The following is a 17858-nucleotide window of genomic DNA, read 5'->3' on the forward strand; positions in this document are numbered from 1 at the left end:
ATAAGCGAGCAGGAAAGAGCCACCATCAAATACCTTTCTCCTCCACTAGAACGTCCAGTCTGAGCATCTAATGAAAATAGTCCGCCTTAAAGCCAAGAAGAGTTCCCATCATGCACTGCTCTTAAAGTGGTAGTCTAGGAGAAGTGAGGCAAAGAAGCAGTGGTCAGGGGAAAGACCTTAAAAAGATAGGCCCCCCCCCCCCGCCCAATCACAGCCCCAATATTCATAATGGGTCAACCCCCACCAAACATTTTGGAAGTTCAAATCCAGATCCAACTCTGTGGCTTGGGCCTGTCCCTGTGTCAAGGTTCCTCCCCCACTCTGAACTCTAGGGTACAGATGTGGGGACCTGCATGAAAAACCTCCTAAGCTTATCTTTACCAGCTTAGGTCAAAACTTCCCCAAGGTACAAAATATTACCCCCGTTATCCTTGGAATGGCCGCTACCACCACCAAACTAATACTGGTTACTGGGGAAGAGCTGTTTGGATGCGTCCTTCCCCCCAAAATACTTCCCAAAACCTTGCACCCCACTTCCTGGACAAGGTTTGGTAAAAAGCCTCACCAATTTGTCTAGGTGACTACAGACCCAGACCCTTGGATCTTAAGAACAATGAACAATCCTCCCAACACTTGCACCCCCCCTTTCCTGGGAAATGTCGGATAAAAAGCCTCACCAATTTGCATAGGTGACCACAAACCCAAACCCTTGGATCTGAGAACAATGAAAAAGCATTCAGTGTTTTACAAGAAGACTTTTAATAAAAAATAGAAGTAAATAGAAATAAAGAAATCCCCCCTGTAAAATCAGGATGGTATATATCTTACAGGGTAATTAGATTCAAAAACATAGAGAACCCCTCTAGGCAAAACCTTAAGTTACAAAAAAGATACACAGACAGAAATAGTTATTCTATTCAGCACAATTCTTTTCTCAGCCATTTAAAGAAATCATAATCTAACACATACCTAGCTAGATTACTTACTAAAAGTTCTAAGACTCCATTCCTGTTCTGTCCCTGGCAAGCGCAGCATACAGACAGACCCAGACCCTTTGTTTCTCTCCCTCTTCCCAGCTTTTGAAAGTATCTTGTCTCCTCATTGGTCATTTTGGTCAGGTGCCAGCGAGGTTACCTTTAGCTTCTTAACCCTTTACAGGTGAGAGGAGCTTTCCCCTGGCCAGGAGGGATTTCAAAGGGGTTTACCCTTCCCTTTATATTTATGACACCCTGTCTGTCTGTTTTGTGGCGATTTTTACCTAAGGCATCATCTCTTTTTCAGTGATGAACCTGTGTTTTCCAATTTCACAGCTCAGTTGACCAATCAATAAAGATATCTAGTGACCTGGCCAGGGTCACCACAAAGACATTATCGATCTTTGCCCTGCTGCACTATGAGCGTCCTAGGAGAAGAGGAATTTTTTTAAATGCAGAATGAGCAAATCATACAGTAGAGGAGAATTAAAAAAAACAAACAGTGAAATATCCTCATTGGCAGAGGAAGAATCCCTCCTGTGGACTTACAGCTTTTACATATATAGAGCCAAATTCTGCTCCCAGGTATGCTAATGTAGATCCCAAAGCGACAGTGTTACTCCAGGTTAATGTGAGTTAAACTGACATCATTAACTAGACATTACTAACCATAGCTCAAGTTTTTCATCATGCTAATTTAGTCTGACCTCCTGCATAAACCAGGGGAAAGAACTTGACGATGCAATATCTGCATCAAGCCCATAACTTCTGTCGGCACTCTAACATCTCTTGTAGAAAGATATCTAGTCTTGACTTATAGATTGAAAGTGATGGAGAATCCACCACATCCTTAGGTAACTTTTTCCCATGGAGAATTAAATACCCTCATTGTTTAAAATGTGCACCTTATTTCTCGTCTGAATGCGTCTAGCTTCTGCTTTCATTGGATCTCGTTATGCCTTTTTCTGCTAAATTAACAAGCTGTCTTCTGTCAGAAGTCTCTTCCTTATGTAGGTACTTGTCAACTGTGGTCAAGCCACCTCTTATCTTCCTTTTGAATCAGCTAAACAGATTGAGTTTCTTTTATCTCACACTGTGTGAGGCAGGTTCTCCAGACCTTGAGTTCTTCTTGTAGCTTTTTTCCACATCCCTTTTCGTGTGTGGACATCACAGTTCTACACCCCCTCCCAGTAATGATGGCACTAATACTGTATACAGAGGCAATATCACTTCCCTACTCCTGCTTTGAAATTCCCCTGATTATATATGCAAAGATTGCATTTGCCCCCTTAACTACAGCATCACACTGGGAACTCCTATTCACCCCAACTCCTTTTCAGAGTCACTGCTTTCCAGGCTACAATAACCCCATCTTATAAGTGTGACCTACATTCTTTGTTCCTAGATGTATGACCTTGCTCTTGGCTGTGTTAAAATCCACGTTGTTTGAGTGAGCCCGGCTTACCCAAGTGATCCAGGTCAGTCTGTATCACTGTTCTCATATAAATCGCCGGTCAGAAAGCATTTGCAATCAGTTGCCAGTATTGCTTGTGATGGGGAAGGCAAAATGAAATTCAGCCACAGCAGTGCTATTGGTCGTACAATGTGGGGCCTTTGCTGTCAAAAACACAAACAGAAACGGCTGACAAATACATAGGGTGCAACGGGTGCTATTTGTACATACTCCCTTTTCTGGCCATAATCACAATTTACAATCCATGAAAGAATCTACAGTGGAAATGAGACATTTGCAGAAATGTGAGGCACAATAGCACAGCTAAAAGAGAGCATTTGTTGCAAGTCGAACTGTTTGATTTTTCTTTGTATCCCCCACAGTAGGTTAAACTCTGCTCAGTCACACCACTCTAATTCCGTTGGAGCAACGCTATAGATTTTCATTGCTGTGGCTGAGAGCAAAATCTGGTCCAATCTGTCAAGAAGATCTGGGTTCTTCTTTTTTTACTTCATCTATGGAATGCACATTAATTAAACCCAGGATTGGACAACATACCCCCTTCTTCTCTTCAAAGCTTGGAGCTCTGTACAACGGAGATTCTGTGCCAAGAAAAATGTGAAAAACTCCCTGTTCCCTGCTTCATTCTGCTGAAGGACAGAGGCTTCAGTTTGCTGCTGTCTGGGAGTTTAACTCTTCTAGGGGCAGCAGCTCCCATAGAGACTTTTGGGTGCAGCTTTTAAAGGCGTTTCTGCTGTTGTCTAAAGGGGATTTTATGATCTAAACAATAGTCTATTGTTATCATCCCCTGAAAATATACAGCGATTGTAAAGGCCCAGAGAAGGGGAACAAAAATGGATTGAGTGTGGGACCTGCAGCTGACAAGAGCAGGGAGAGATTAAATACTCAGGAGCCCCATTGAAGTCAATGGAGCTGTTCCTAGGTCAGGTCCACACTTGACCCTTAACTTATTTAGCCACCAAAAAAAAAAAGGGGGGGGGTGAGGGGGGGAAGAGTCTTGACTGAATTATTCCAAATGATACAGGCTGCAGTGAAAAATGATCAGTCCCTCTTTTTTAACCCTGTCCCATAATACGGGAACAAGGGGCTCTTTTGCACCTCAGGCCATTACTGGCCGTCCATTCTGAAAAGAACTGTTGGCTTATTGGCACTAGATTAGATCTGTGGTTAGCTCCCAGCTGGAAGGAAAGAAAAGTGAGAAGAAAAAGAAAAGAGGAAAAGTCGCGGGGGAGGGGAAGGCAAACAAAAATGTAAGCGCGTCTAGAACCGGGCCGAGAGACACTGGTGGAGCAATGCAAGGCTGTTGACTGCCCTAAAGTAGTCACGTAGCTAAGCAGAGCACTGCAGCCTCCCAGGCTGTCGATCTGGCACCTTCGTCTCGGACTGGAACTCACCCAGATGATGTCCCCTTTCCAGGCTGGCAAATGTGTCCATTTTGTCCTCTGTCTAGTACATAAATTAGCTGGCATTTCCCTAATTCCAGAGTTATTGCTTTGGATGGTGGGAGCTGGCAGGAAAAGATAAGGACTCGTCCTGGGAAAGGCATGGCAGAGGCTTAGCTTTGTGAGAAATTGCTCTTCCCAGGCACCCGGGGATGCCCCAGTGCATTGTCTACATGGGCGGCTGAAATGCCAAGGGGCAGGCTGGCAGTGCGGAAATGGAGTCAGAGCAGTGAGAGGTCCAGGAGGAGCTGAAGCAGGTTTCAGGAGCAGGAGAGAGGAGGCCTTCTGCCTTTCATTAACGCCTCTCACAGAGCCGACCGGCAGAGGGTGGAGAGGAGGTCGTCAGTCACAACGCTCTGTAGGGCTTGGTTTTGACTCTACGTCCTGACAGTGGATTCGGTAGCTCTGTGGGCCAGGAGCTAGCATCCTGCTCTGATGATGATCCTATTAGCACTTCTGGAGCACTTTCCATCTGAGCCTCCCAAAGGGCTTCACACAGGAAGGTACGTACCATTCGCCCCTGTTAGATACAGAGGGAGAATCAGGACACAAAGGACCTAATCCAAAGCCCATTGAAGACAACATGAGACAACCCTTTGATGTCACTGGGCTTTGGATCAGGTCCAGAGAGAGGTTATAAGACCCACTCGCTCCAGATTCACACAGCAAGTCAGTGGCCTCAGAGGGAGCAGAATACAGGCATGAATCTCGGCCTCGACATCCCTTCACCAACAGGGTGGGCCCGGCTCAGAGGAGCCAACACTGCTACCTCAGCATAGCCTCTGCGCTGCCTGAGAGGCACTGGGTCTCCCCATGGTTCCCAGTGTAGGGCTGCACCTTCAGGACACAGCTGAGCCTTTAACAAAAACAGCCTGCGAAAACCCCTGTGAGGTGGCAAGCTCGTTCTGTGGGTGGGGAAACCGAGGAACGCAGCGGTTTAGGTCATCAAAAGATCTGTGGCACAGCTGGGAACAGAACCCTGATCCCCAGCCCACTGGTGCTCAGCTACCACAGCGACTAGATTAGGTTAAATAGAATAGCTGGAACCAAAAGACTCCCCTCAGTGCAGTACTAAGGAGGGTGATGTCCTGAGCAGCCAAAGCAGGGAGAGGCCCCAAGCCATCCCTCCCAGTGCATGCTAAGCCCATGCCTTTGCGTGACGTACTCCGTTCTGTGGAGTCCTCCTGGTGGCCTGGATGTGCTCAGTAAAGCTGCTGGTCTTCCGCCTCGCTCCTGAGCCTTAGCACGTTAGTTCAAGACTCCCAGTGGTTGGAGATATAAAAGGGAGGCAAATAGGGTGGCAGGTGACCTGCCAGAGCCCTCCATGCATAGGTCTCCCTTGACTGTGTGGAACAGCAGCATCCCGCTCCCTGTTCCCCAGCCCCACGCTGGGGAACGGACCAGCCAGGGGGATGTGTGCGCTGTGCGGGCTGTCCCCCCGTAGCCCCGTGGGGAATCCACTGTAAAGGCCAGAAACGTTTAGGCTGAATTAACTTGTCTGGGAGCCTCTCTGGGCCCAGCAAAGTCCCTCTCCGAGATGTTCCACAGGTAGGGAGGTGGGACCAGGCTGCTGGGGAGACAATCCAGGGGTGGGAGAACAGATGGCCCTATCCTACCCCTGATCTGCAGGCTCTGTCGCTGCATCCCCCGTTTGTTTCATAGGAAAGAGCTCCACAAGACAGCTTCCCGGGGCTTCCCTTCCCCGGGTTCCTCCCCACCCTGACTGCTCCCTGGCAGCGAGCGGTCTCTTCCCACTGACATTGGAGCCACAGCGAATGACTGATTATGCTCTCGTCGCCAGTGAGGGCAGCCGGGTGGGTTTTTTGTTGCTTTTTACACCCGGTTCAGACAGTCCCAGCGCAGGTCAGGGGGAGGCTAGCGGATAAACAGAGCCTGTGCTGAACTGCCAGGGCAGAACCGCCTTCGGTAAACCTGCCTCAGGTCACTGGCTGCCAGGACAATGATTGCTGGCTGTTAGAAGATTGGCTGGATCACGTGGGTCTGTTGCTCCTGGAGAGCCCAGAGAAGGCATCCCAGGCCCTGGCTGCTGTAGAAGAGTGTCTGGACACGATCTCACCTGCCTCGTTCATCACAACAACAATAATGATTCATACTTAGCCCTTCTCTAGTGCCTGTCCTTGCCAGCTCTCCCGATTGCTGGGCTGACCGCAATTACCTCCCTACGAAGGGACTGTAAACAGGTACGTTTAGTTGAAGAAGTGAAATGACTCGCCCAAGGCCACGTACATAGTCCCCCTCCTATGCTGTTCTGCAGCTTTCTTTGGCCAACTTCCGCACACCCTCCCTCCCCCACCTCCTTTGCCGGAATGGGCCTCTGATTTCTTCTTCAGACTTCGGCATCTGCTGAGGCAATGGATCACCGAAGCCCCCTCTTTCCAGTAGCTTGAGGCATGCTCCTGTTTAACACAGAGCTGAGGCGTAGCACGCAAACAAGCTCAGGAGTAAGGGGGAAAGCTGCCGAGTTCATTGCTCGCCGTGTGCACCACCAGCCAGACACATCTCTGCACGTCAGGAAGGCTGCGCAGCCACATCAAGCAGTTTTTACTGGCAAGTCTCGGCTGGAGTCGAGCCGTTTCTTGGCTCTCCTCTTTTGCGAGCCGGGTGTCATCAGGGTAGCGAAGCCAGGACTCACTGTTAGAGATAATATCCGCACATGTCATCTTTAAAGCTCATAAACTGGTGACCACAAAACATGACTTGGCTAATTGCACTGGCATTACACTGGGAGATTTTCCGAGCTGCAGTTCTGGCGTTTGTGAGGAACACTGTTCTTCATCTTTCGATTGACACGTCACTGAAGCCGGTATGTACATGGAGAGATAGGATACCAAGATGGGAACTACCAGTAGGCTATCTCAGGATCTTGGATTTGTAACCCTTTTCCTTATTCCCCTTCCCTACCTCCACTTTGTTTTCCATCATCACATCATGTTTCTACTTAGACTGTGAGCTGGATAGGCCAGGGTCTGCCTCTTTTGCCTGTTTTGTGGTACCTAGCACGCTTTTAAACACCATAATTAATAACGCAGCAGAGCCATGAAAAATGTTTGAGAATCTGCCACCTTATAACTGATATATGAAATATATAAAATCCTATATATAAAACCGATATAGGAAATACAGGGCAATTTCTAAAGCTTCATGTGCATTAAGATTCAGGGTAGTTCCTACTAAGTCACACTTACGGGTGGGTTCAGAGCTCCAACAAGGCCAGGGGGAACTTGCAATAGAAGATCTTGTGGGGAAGCCTCAGGAACAGCCAAGCTCAGGTAGGAATCGCTTTGAGTCTGAGTGACCAGTTAAACCCATGCCCAGGACAGGGATAAGTTTGGACACCTATTCAGGGTCTGTGTTGCTTCTTGAGGAAGAGATAGGGACTCTGCCCATTCTCCATTGGCAACGAAATCTAAAGCTGGATTAACAGACTGCTTGGTTTGGCTGGGGGCTTGGTTTTTTATTCTCCATTAGAAGAAACACTGCAAATGAGATTTAACCCAGACGGTTTTACCCATTGGCTGGCGATTTAACCCATTGATTACAATAACAGCACACAGCCAGGACATGTTAAAGGTCACTGTTGACCCCCGCTGGGTCAGAGGGAGCTTTTGAAATGAGGCAGGTGCCTGTGTAGGAATTGAGGTGCCTCACTTCAGTGTCTTATATTTGAAACTCTTCCCCTTAATCATCATACAATAAACTTTAACAAACCACTAAAGGGCTTAAAATCCAAACCAAGGCCCCGATTCAGCCCAACACTTCAGCACATGCTGAACCAAAAGCGCATACTTAAATCCCATTCTGTGCTCAGTGGAATTGGGCCCTAAAGCCGCACAATGAGCACAATGGGGTAGGAGGGTCCTATGCAGACACTGACAGTAGGTAAGACACAAAACACCTGTGGGTGTGGGTGGCTGAAGTGGACAAAACCACCTGAAAGAGAGAGGGTACCAGGAAGCTCTAGAGATGAAAGACTCAGGGCGGCCCAATAATTAGCCACTGGCCATTTGTTTCCCTTTTTTGCTTGTGTTTAAAATGTAATGGAGTTGGTTGTGACCTCAACTTGCCTGACCCTTGTTCTGCTTTCTTCTTATGTAGGTAGGGAACCTTGGCCTACTTTTTATGCTCCTGTTTTTTATCTATGCTGCCCTGGGAGTGGAGCTGTTTGGAAAGCTAGGTGAGTAATGTGCTTGACACTGATTATTTCATCCAGTCAATATTTATTTGTCTTTCTCCGTTTCCATTGTTTTCTCTCTCTCTCTCTCTCTCTCTCTCTCTCTGGTCCTTTATAGCTCTGCAGCTCTGAAGATTAAAGCTTTCTCTTGATCTCAGGGTCACAGCTGACACATGAGAATGTAACACAGACCCTTTCCACACCACACACACACACACGCAGAGTGTTCTGACCCTGCTTCCAGCTGCAGAGGAACTGTTTACTGCCTAAATATAATAATCTTGCATGGATATATTCACTAAGGCGGAATTTCACTGCTTACAGCCCAACAGATGAGTCTGCAGAGTTGGCTTAGAACCAGGTTTATGTTGGAGTAGCACCACAGTGAACTTCTCACTCTTCAGATCTTCCGCTGCCCTTAATTATTTCCTTTTCCGATAGGTTTTGGGATTCTGTCTTGTTTATAGATTGTTCTCAAAGAGCCATTTCCCCCTTTCTCAATCATCACAAAGCATCAGCTGTCTTAGCGACTTACCACCGACATCGCTTATTTACCCTGCTCAGGGGAGGTCTCTGGCACTGCAGAAGAAATGGCTACATAGTCACATATGTACTGCCATCCAGAAGAAGAGCAGGAGGCGTTAGACAAGAAAGACAGCATAGTCCTGCTTTGCTCCCAGCTTCTTGGGTGCTGGGAAGAGAGAATACCCCCATTCCAGATCGGTGACTTCCCCACCAACTCTTGTTGACCAAAGTCAGGAGACATCTACACTGGGATCAGAGGTGTGACTGCAGCACCTCGCTTTGATTGAATTAGCTCAAATAACAAGCAGCGGGAGTTACACAACACTGCGCGGGCCCCTCGAGACGCTAGCTCATGCTGTTGTGGCTTTGCTGCTATTGTTAGTGAAGCTAGCTAGATCTGAGCTAGCTCGGGTATGTCTGCGCATGCTCCCGTCACCCCTCTGACTGCAATGTAGACATAGCCTCTGTGTAATGTACTTTCACAATGTGGCTCTCTGGCTCCCTCTAATGGATGGACCACATAGAGGTCTGTGGGTCCGTCAACACTGCAGCTGGAAGCGTGTTTCCCAGCTCGGGTAGACAGACCCATCCGCGCACTAGCTTGCTAAAAATAGCAGAGTAGCCATGGCGACAGCTTAGATGAGCCACCCAAGTATGTACCCAGGGGATCCAGGTGGGTTTATACTCGGGCAGGTAACTCAGGCTGCTTCCCATGATACCCCTGGCTACAATGCTATTTAGCATGCTAGCCCGTCTGTCTGCCTGGGGTGGGGGACACGCTCCTAGCTGCAGTGTCGACATACCGTAAGAGTCAGGTGATTGCTTCATGCTAACAGTGCTGCATCTTTTAGCTCAGGAGGGAAAGATCATGAATTTAGAGGCATGCATGCTTTTAGGCCCCATGTTCAATCCTCACAGATGACAGCCCATCTAGGGGCATCACCAACCTTCCATTAAGCATGTCCGGGAACACAACAGAGAGACTCTCGCCTAGCCAGCTCCACAGCACTGTCCCCTTTCAAGTGTGACAGGCCCAGGGGGCAAAATAGAAGAGTCACGTCCCAGGCATACCCTCGGTATCTCAGTCACAGATTGGGAGTCCCACACACGTTGCTTGGGAAGCCATTAAAGCTTTGATTTAGGACTCACTTTTGCATGTTCTGACTCTAACAAAGCTTCAGAAACTTCCAGAGCAGCTGCTTCCTCAGCCCGTACGGATGGAGAGGAAGGTCTGATCATTTTCAGATGGGCTTTACAGGGTGACAGCCGTGCTTAGGGCCTGACTGAAAAACCTTGTAGGGCTGTGGTATTTATATGAAACAGCAGGAGCTTCAGAAAGCTATGCAGTTAATGATGCTGTTACTCCAAAAGCAACATATTTTGCACTGCTGTGATGCTTTTCAGTGTATGGATTTCCATGCACTTTACATATATGTATTCCCCATAATCCTGACTGGGAGATCAGGAAGTGTTAGTAGCTCCATTTTACAGATGGGGAAACTGAGGCACAGAGAAGGGCAGTGACTTTCCCAAGGTCACCCGATGAGTCACTGGCACAGCTGTGAAAGGATCCCTAAGTCTTCTGACTCCAATCCCAGGTTTTAGCCATTAGACAATGCCTCTTGGGGAGTTGTGTGATCATTCACATCAATGCTCTCTACTGATATGTCTAAATGACCCCGTTGTTTTTTTAAAAAATGTTGTTATGGTAGCAGCTAGGGATTCACCTGAGATCCAGGCCCCCTTGTGCTAGATGCCGGACACATACAAAGTGGAGAGGGTCACTGCCTGGAAGGGTTTCCAATCTAAATAGACAAGACAGACAAAAGGAATATTTTTATATTCCCATTTTACAGCTGGAAAAACTGAGGCCCAGAGCAGGTAAGTGACTTGTCACACAGTAAGCATGTGGCAAAGTCACTAACAGAACCCAGATCTCCTAGGTCCCAGATCAGTGAGCTACAATTCGATTCTCTTTTACCTGCCATTGCAGCTGTATATCTACAGTACAACATCTAGGCTTGTGCAGCAACTCTCCAGAGAGCATCATTGAAAATGCGGTGATTCCTGTGCCAGGTATCTCTGGTAGCAGCAGTATTTATTCACCTATCCTTAGACAGAAGATACTTGAATACCTTAAAGACTAAGCAGCCCTCTCTGCAGTTCTAAACCCGTGCTGTGTTTCTATGCACACTCCATGCCAGCTCTGTGCAATAAACTATTGCTGTGTGTGGTTTGAGATTGAGACTTGATCCCAGCTGCGACGAGCACCCAGCCAGCCAGCAGACCGCTTCCACTTCCTGACTTTTATTGGGAACAGTTTGATTTTTCTTCTCTCAAGCATGGCTGGTCCATGTCTGCCACAAAAAAGCCCAGCTCCCTCCTCAGTGAGGTTGGTGGCCGGCTTTTTTTTTTTTTTTCTTTAATGCACTTCAGAAATAAATGACGAATAATGAAAGGCTCTTGCAAGACAGATTGCTGCCTGTCCTAATGAAAACTTAATGAGCCTGTGTTTTATGTACAAGAGGATGTTTGGTGTGTGCAATTTACATGCATTAGGATATTAAATCTCCGGGGGAAAAATATAAAAATTGCTCATGTTATTCCAGTAAAATATCCCTTATGGGAAATGTGCTCTGTTTAAAAAAATAAAACAAGATAATCAACACAATGGAGAGAGTAATAGACAAGCCGCAGTGCAGAGCAGCAAAGAGGGAAAGCAGTGTTCGTAACCAATCGTGCAGAGTTAGCTTACACGGTCTTACTTCGTTCCACTTCATTTTCAGCGTCGTATATAGTTAGTACTGCCTGTTAAAGGGGTCTTGGAGGGCGAAAATGCAATCAGGTTTGTACCTATGGCAAGTTACTTAATCCTCAGGATGTCTTCAGAGATTTTACACACATGCCCAGCAAGCCAGACTACTCCTAGTCATAGACTTGGCTCTTCCGTAGCACGTTTCACCAGTAGGGCTCATAGCAGTATCATTGTCCCCCTTTGTGCAGCTGGAGAGACTGAGGTGAAGGAACTTGCCCTAAGTCACCCAGCAGCAGAACCATCAGCAGAACCCCACGTGTCCTGAACCTCAGTCCAGCACTGTGTCCTCTAGGCCACACTGACTAGAGCGTGACAGAAATGTTGGCTCTCCAAACCAGGACGATTGCTTGGGGAGATTAGGGTGAGGGGAAAATCTGCTGCAAAAGAGCATGTTGCCTCTGAGAACAGAGGAAGGTAGAACCGTCCGTGAAGATCGGCTTGCACTGCAATTATGAGCTACGGACCACATCCGGGAGCACGTTAACATGCCCTTCTAAGCTCCAGGATCCCCCACAAAGCTAGGCTCCGATTCCAAGGCTGCAGATTGTGAGCTCCTTGGGGCAGCCGCTGTCTTTGTGTCCTGTCTGTACAGCGTCTAGCATCGTGGGGTTCCGGTGATACAAACAGTAACAACATCCTGTACAAGATGAAATCATGGAACTGAATCAAAGAAAGAAACTCCATGTAGGGTAAAATCCCACTACCCTAGAAGCTTAGTGAAGGTAGGGGGTCTGGTAATGGAGATGCCCCTACAGATAAAACCCATATGGTTCATCTTCCACTTGCAGCTCCCTCACCCCGCAGCACTATTAACCAGTGCTTCCAAATGTACCTTACCAAGCTCTCATCCTCCCCTCTACCTTGAATGAATTAAGTTGGCTCCATTGGGTCACCTGGTGTTACCCTCCCAAGAGCATTGCAAAGGCACTAAATAATAATAATAATACTACCTAGCTCTTGTATAGCATCTTTAATGAGTGGATCCAAAAACACCTGACAAAGGGTGGTCAGTATCATTTATCCCCATTGTACTGTTGGGGAAACTGAGGCACAAAGCGAGGAAGCGATTTTCCCATGGTCACACAGCAGGCCAGGGGCAGAGCTGAGACTAGAACCCAGGTTTCCTGAGTCTCAGGAATCTGTATCTGCTTGGCCACACTGCTGTATTGTCAGTTGGATCTGTTTGTAAACCAGCCCAGTTAAGAACTGTTTTCATTGTGTTGCTTTCACTTCTGTTCTGTGCAGACTGCAGCGAAGACAATCCCTGCGAAGGTCTGAGCCGGCACGCAACCTTCACCAACTTCGGCATGGCCTTTCTCACCCTCTTCAGGGTGTCGACTGGAGACAACTGGAATGGGATTATGAAGGTACTTGCGCTCTCTGTCCATGCTGCTGCCAGCTTCGCCATGCTGCAGATGTTCTCTGCCCCCTTTCCTCCACGGAACTGGCCAGTGTGAATTTACACCACAGCCCTCTATGGGAGGAATCAATTGTGCATTACAGGCTCTGTGCTTCTAAAAGATTCCAGAGCTTCCCCTTTAGCTCATGTGGCAGGGGGTTGTGGCCTTAGACAGCTTATCCCACTGCACCCACTTACCCCATCTCTATTCCACTTACTGCAGTAGCTCAGCTGGGTGTCTCTAACATCAGTACAAAATAAAAGGAACTAAAATTCCACCCTGCATATGGCATGCTAATTCCTCAGCCTGTGTCTGAAATAATATTCCCATTATCTGCACAGTGCTGAACAGGCTGGCTTTGGAGTCCCTCTGTGGTTTAATGCTTGTTAGCAAAGCTCAGTCTGATTCAAAGCCCTCCCTCCCTTTCTCTCTCTCTGAATCTCAGGACACGCTGCGGGAGTGCACCAAGGAGGACAAGCACTGCCTGAGTTACCTGCCAGTCATCTCCCCCGTCTACTTCGTCACCTTTGTCCTCATCGCCCAGTTTGTCCTGGTCAATGTGGTGGTGGCCGTGCTGATGAAGCACCTGGAGGAGAGCAACAAGGAAGCCAAGGAGGATGCAGAGATGGACGCAGAGATAGAGCTGGAAATGTCCAGAGGAGGGAGCACCCCAGCCAACAGTGGGGGTGGAAGTGGCACCTCTGCCTCGGACGTCAGGGCCCCCTACGGGAGCCAGGAAGCCATGAAGCCAGAGTCCCCCATGCGAGTGAAGCATCAAGCCCTGGTAATGATTGACTCAAGGCCTATGGTGTCTTCTAATGAATGGGGCAGGGAGCTTCTGGTCAGGATCTGTTGACCAGCAGAGGCTCCAGAGTCTGTCAGAACCCCAATTATATCAAACTAAAGGGACGTGCCACAAGGCAGTTCAAAAGGAAGACAGCTTTTCCTGTGTCCCCCAGGATCTTAGGGCTTGGGAGTAGTTTCCACCCCCATCTCTGAGTCTTCCAACAAGATGAGAGGCTCCCCATGATGTAGGGCAGTCTGGCTCTTTGACCTCCACGTGTGACCTTTCACCACCCAGCATTCCAGGGGGAGTTTTAACTTCCATTTCTCATAGGCATCAGCAGTGGAGGAGTATCCCTGGTGAATTTGGACTCCGAGAAGTAACAGCCCAAGTCACATGTTATATATACCACTCCCCTCTTTGTACATCATTTTACCATGAACAGCAGCTGCAGGGCCACTGGTAGCACAGGAGACCTTGCCCTGAGCAATCCCTGTTCGTGGGCTAAGCGGATGGCAGGAATTTCTTCCGTGCAGGTGCAGAAATCCAGCTCAGGTTGTTGTTAGTCTTAGCACATCAGCCTCTTGGCAGGATATCCAAAGGAGCCAGTCAGGGTTAGGTGCCCAAATCACTTGAAATTCAGAGGGGTTCAGGCTCCAGTTTGAAAACCCCAGTGCTTGACCTTAGGGTGCAAATCCAGTTCTGACCGAAGCTCTCTCAACTCTCATTGACTTCAGCAGGACTTGTGTTTTGCTTATGCTAGGCTGAATTTGGTCCTGGGCCTTTTCAAAGTCCACAGCTGATGCCGACTTCCTTGGTTAGTGTGGAGACATCCCAACCAAGCGGCATTTTGAACTCTGACTCCTATTTACCCTCCAGAAAACAGGGCAATCAAAATTCAGGTAGGAGCGGGGGTGAGATTTGTCCCATTTCATGGCAGACAGTAGATTGAAAACAGAAAAATACAGAATTGTTTTGCTCATATCATCAAAAATTAATCTACCATAAAATCAATGGGGGTTTTAGACTAAATAGTGTTTTTTTTAATCCCTCAGACTCTAATAAGACAGACAAAAAGTAACTTGGTTAGACAGTAGCCGGGGAGTCAGCATTTTGAATCTAGAGCTTAATAAAAGTTTCTACCGGTAAATGAAGCACAATAGAATTGGTTAAATTTCTCCTTGGGCTTTGAGATCTTTGTTCTGATCACACACTGAACACAGACCGATCATACTTTTTACAAGTGTGGTCATGATCTGTCAATAGTCACTGAGCAAATTGCAGCCCGTGGGTTGTTTCCAAAACTGCTAATCTCGCCTGCTCATGGTGCTCATGAATAAACTGGTGGCCATCCAGTTATTTGTGACTAGCCAGTAGAACAGCCCCAGCAGAGCAGACTTGCCATGTTGTTCCGTGTATTGGTAAACCACCCTTCCATCAGCTGGAAAAAACCCCATACAGCATGGTGTTACCAGGATCAGTTCCTCACCGTGATCTACATCTCAGGTGCCTTGGGTTGGAACAGATGTCTCATGGAGTTCCTGCTCCAGGTACCTACAGGAATAGGCCAGAGGCCTGTCTGAATCCAGGTCAAGAAGTTGCAAGCTAACGCTTTAACCCCCACTCATTACAGTCCTACGGAAACCCTAATTGAATTACCGTGTCCATCTGGTGTGGAATTGGGCTCCCCGTTTAGCTAGGTTCTCAGACATTCAGTAACTTTGTCCTGGGCTGGGTTGCATGCACGCGTAGGAGATATGAAACCACGGGTGCTGGGCCGTCCAAACGTGGCAAGGGTGGGGAGAGCCCAGCCCTTCCATGTGAGTTAGTGGAGCTGGCCAGGCCCCGGGGAAAGTGCCTGCTCAAAGCTGGCTGAGCTGCTCTTCCAATGGGCATTATCTGGGGAGCCCCCAGAGGGATCTGGAGGAGTCAGTCAAAGTTCCTACAGGGCAAGGGGGTGAAGAGTTCAAGGAAATACTGTTCTTAGGGTAACGGAGCAGGAGACTCTCACACCTGGAGTAGAAGGGGCTTTTACAGTGTCTGGGCGTGATGGGACGGATGCCTTTGCAAGAGGTAATAAGACACTCCAGACTTGCTTGCCATTTGGACCCTTTTCTGCCTTCTTTTTCTTTTCCTTCCCGTTTCATACGGAGGGGGCAGGTGTGGGGAGAGCGTGTGTGAGCGCAGGGTTGAAGGGTGAACCCCATCCTTGCTCCGCTACTGATACCTTTTATCTTCCTAATTTTGTCCCTGAAGGAGGCACTGAGCTGTGAGAATGTGTCTTTAGCCATCCCAGACTCAGACCCGCTGGAGGGCAGAGAGACTCCCCGGATGGAAAACACGTCCTTCCGCTCTGCTCCTCACCACCATGTCCTGACACCTTCCCACAAAACCCCAGGCTGCGAGTCAGAGGTGAATGAACGACGGACCGTTGCTTCTGGGTTGTACCATCATGCTTTGGTGCTGTGCAGCTGGCCGCTGGTGTGTTAATGTCCGCCTAGCGTTGTCCTCCTGTTGCTTCACAGCTAGAGCAGTCTGTGTCCGTCCCCTGTCTTCCATGCTGCCTTTGCATCTGCTGAGCTGGGCACGTTCTAAATCATTTGGCTGGGGCAGGCCAAGGAGCCTGCATGGATTGCGCGTGACATGTTCTTTTTAGCCAAGAGAGCCCTGCACTTATTAGACAGAGGGATGGACAGATTGTTAAATAAACAGTGAATCCTTCAAGTAACACTGTTATGTTTCTCCCACATGGAAAAGCTGCTCCCCACTGCTTCGATATGGACGTGACATAGATAATCCACTACTGCTACAATTGGCTTTGATTTTTCAAGTCGGTCAGCTGGTAACCTGCGGATTTTCAACCTGGCAGGCCATTTGTTTCCATTGTGTGGCTCATGTGAGCATATTTTCTTGGTTAAGCTAGAGGGGGCAAGCAGGTAGAGATTTCTATAGATTTCCTGCTTTTGGTTGAAAGATCCCGAAATTGATTTTCTTGCAATTACTGGGAACTCCTTAAATCTGTGCTGAGAAGGTGGAACGGCACAACAAAAGCAACACATGGTACGTAACAGTCTGGGCCCTGGCACAGAAAAGTGACATGACAGAAAAACTCCACAGCTACTCCATGATTGGTTGGTTGCACCTCATCTTATGATGGGCGCTCAGCGGGTAACTGACAGTACAGTAAATGGCCACGTTTCAATGTGTCTTGGGGAAGTGACCCATGGACATCCCTGGGTGAGGTCATGCAGCAAGAAAGGCAGGAGTGGGTCGATTGCTGTTGAGAGTCATTCCTGTATTTTGCCACTGAAATGACCTTTGCAGGATACAAGGGGGGCAGGTGTTTTCCCACACTGACCCTTCTTGCTTCTAATCTTCTTTTAAACCAGTGCTCAGGCTGGGTCCTGTATCCAATGAGAGTGCTTCTTAACCCCAAAGCAGGACTGGCTCCAGACCCCTTCAGCACCCATGACCAGGGACAGTGCTGTCTGCTAACTGGCGAGGAGTCCCCAGATTTAGTTTTAGGCCTCTATTTTGGGCTGCTGTTTCAATATGCGATGGACAATACAGCAACGCACCTGCTCTGCACGCTCTGTTCTGGATGCCAATGGACTCCTAACCGAAGTTCAGTGTACTAATCGTTGCTGGGCCGAGGTTACCTTAAACTCTGCCTCTCCAGCTCTGACTCTCTGGCATCCTGGGAGCCGCTGATGCCAGGGTGATGGCAGGACATCTTTCTTGTGGGTGCTGCACCTCTGCAACTCCCTCCCACTGGAACCACACTGAAGTGTATATACCTGTTTCAAAGAGAGTTACGCTTTGCCCAGACTTTCAGCTGATTGAGAGCTGTGAAATTCTGGGCTCTTAGCCAAATGGCCAGAACGATCTCTTCTCTCAATCTTAAATCAGTAGGCTATTGGGTTTGCTCCTGTCATTTGGAATTGTTAATGACTGGCCATGGAAAAGGGACCCAAACACCATTTGTAACGGGTGCCTTAGAATTGTGTGTGACAATGACCGTGTTGTGGCAGCATCACAACAAGACAATGTTTTGAGACATAACACCACACGACACAGGAAACCCCAAGTCTAGACTAGAATGGACCTCCCATAATCAAGCCATCCTGGCCTCATTAGGGCCATGCTGTCTCTACCTTCTCTACTCTACTGATGTCTGTAATTAGAGTGATGAACAAGGCATGCGGCAAACATCTCTGGAAATCTCTGGGCATCCAGTGGTCAGTGGCATCTC

The 17858-nt window shown here is 48.1% G+C and overlaps 1 protein-coding gene across 4 annotated transcripts in view; it reads left to right on the plus strand.

Moving 5' to 3' along the window:
* CACNA1H (calcium voltage-gated channel subunit alpha1 H) overlaps positions 1–17858 on the plus strand; it is a 478577-nt gene that overhangs the window by 447615 nt on the left and 13104 nt on the right. For all 4 annotated transcript variants that reach the window (XM_073361774.1, XM_073361777.1, XM_073361776.1 and 1 more), the window contains 4 exons: positions 8007–8085; positions 12668–12789; positions 13268–13606; positions 15863–16018. In XM_073361774.1, the coding sequence (XP_073217875.1) occupies positions 8007–8085; positions 12668–12789; positions 13268–13606; positions 15863–16018 (696 nt within the window). The remainder of the gene's footprint in view (positions 1–8006; positions 8086–12667; positions 12790–13267; positions 13607–15862; positions 16019–17858) is intronic.

Source organism: Lepidochelys kempii, chromosome 10 (genome assembly GCF_965140265.1).
Source record: "Lepidochelys kempii isolate rLepKem1 chromosome 10, rLepKem1.hap2, whole genome shotgun sequence".
In the NCBI taxonomy this organism is placed as follows: Eukaryota; Metazoa; Chordata; order Testudines; family Cheloniidae; genus Lepidochelys; species Lepidochelys kempii.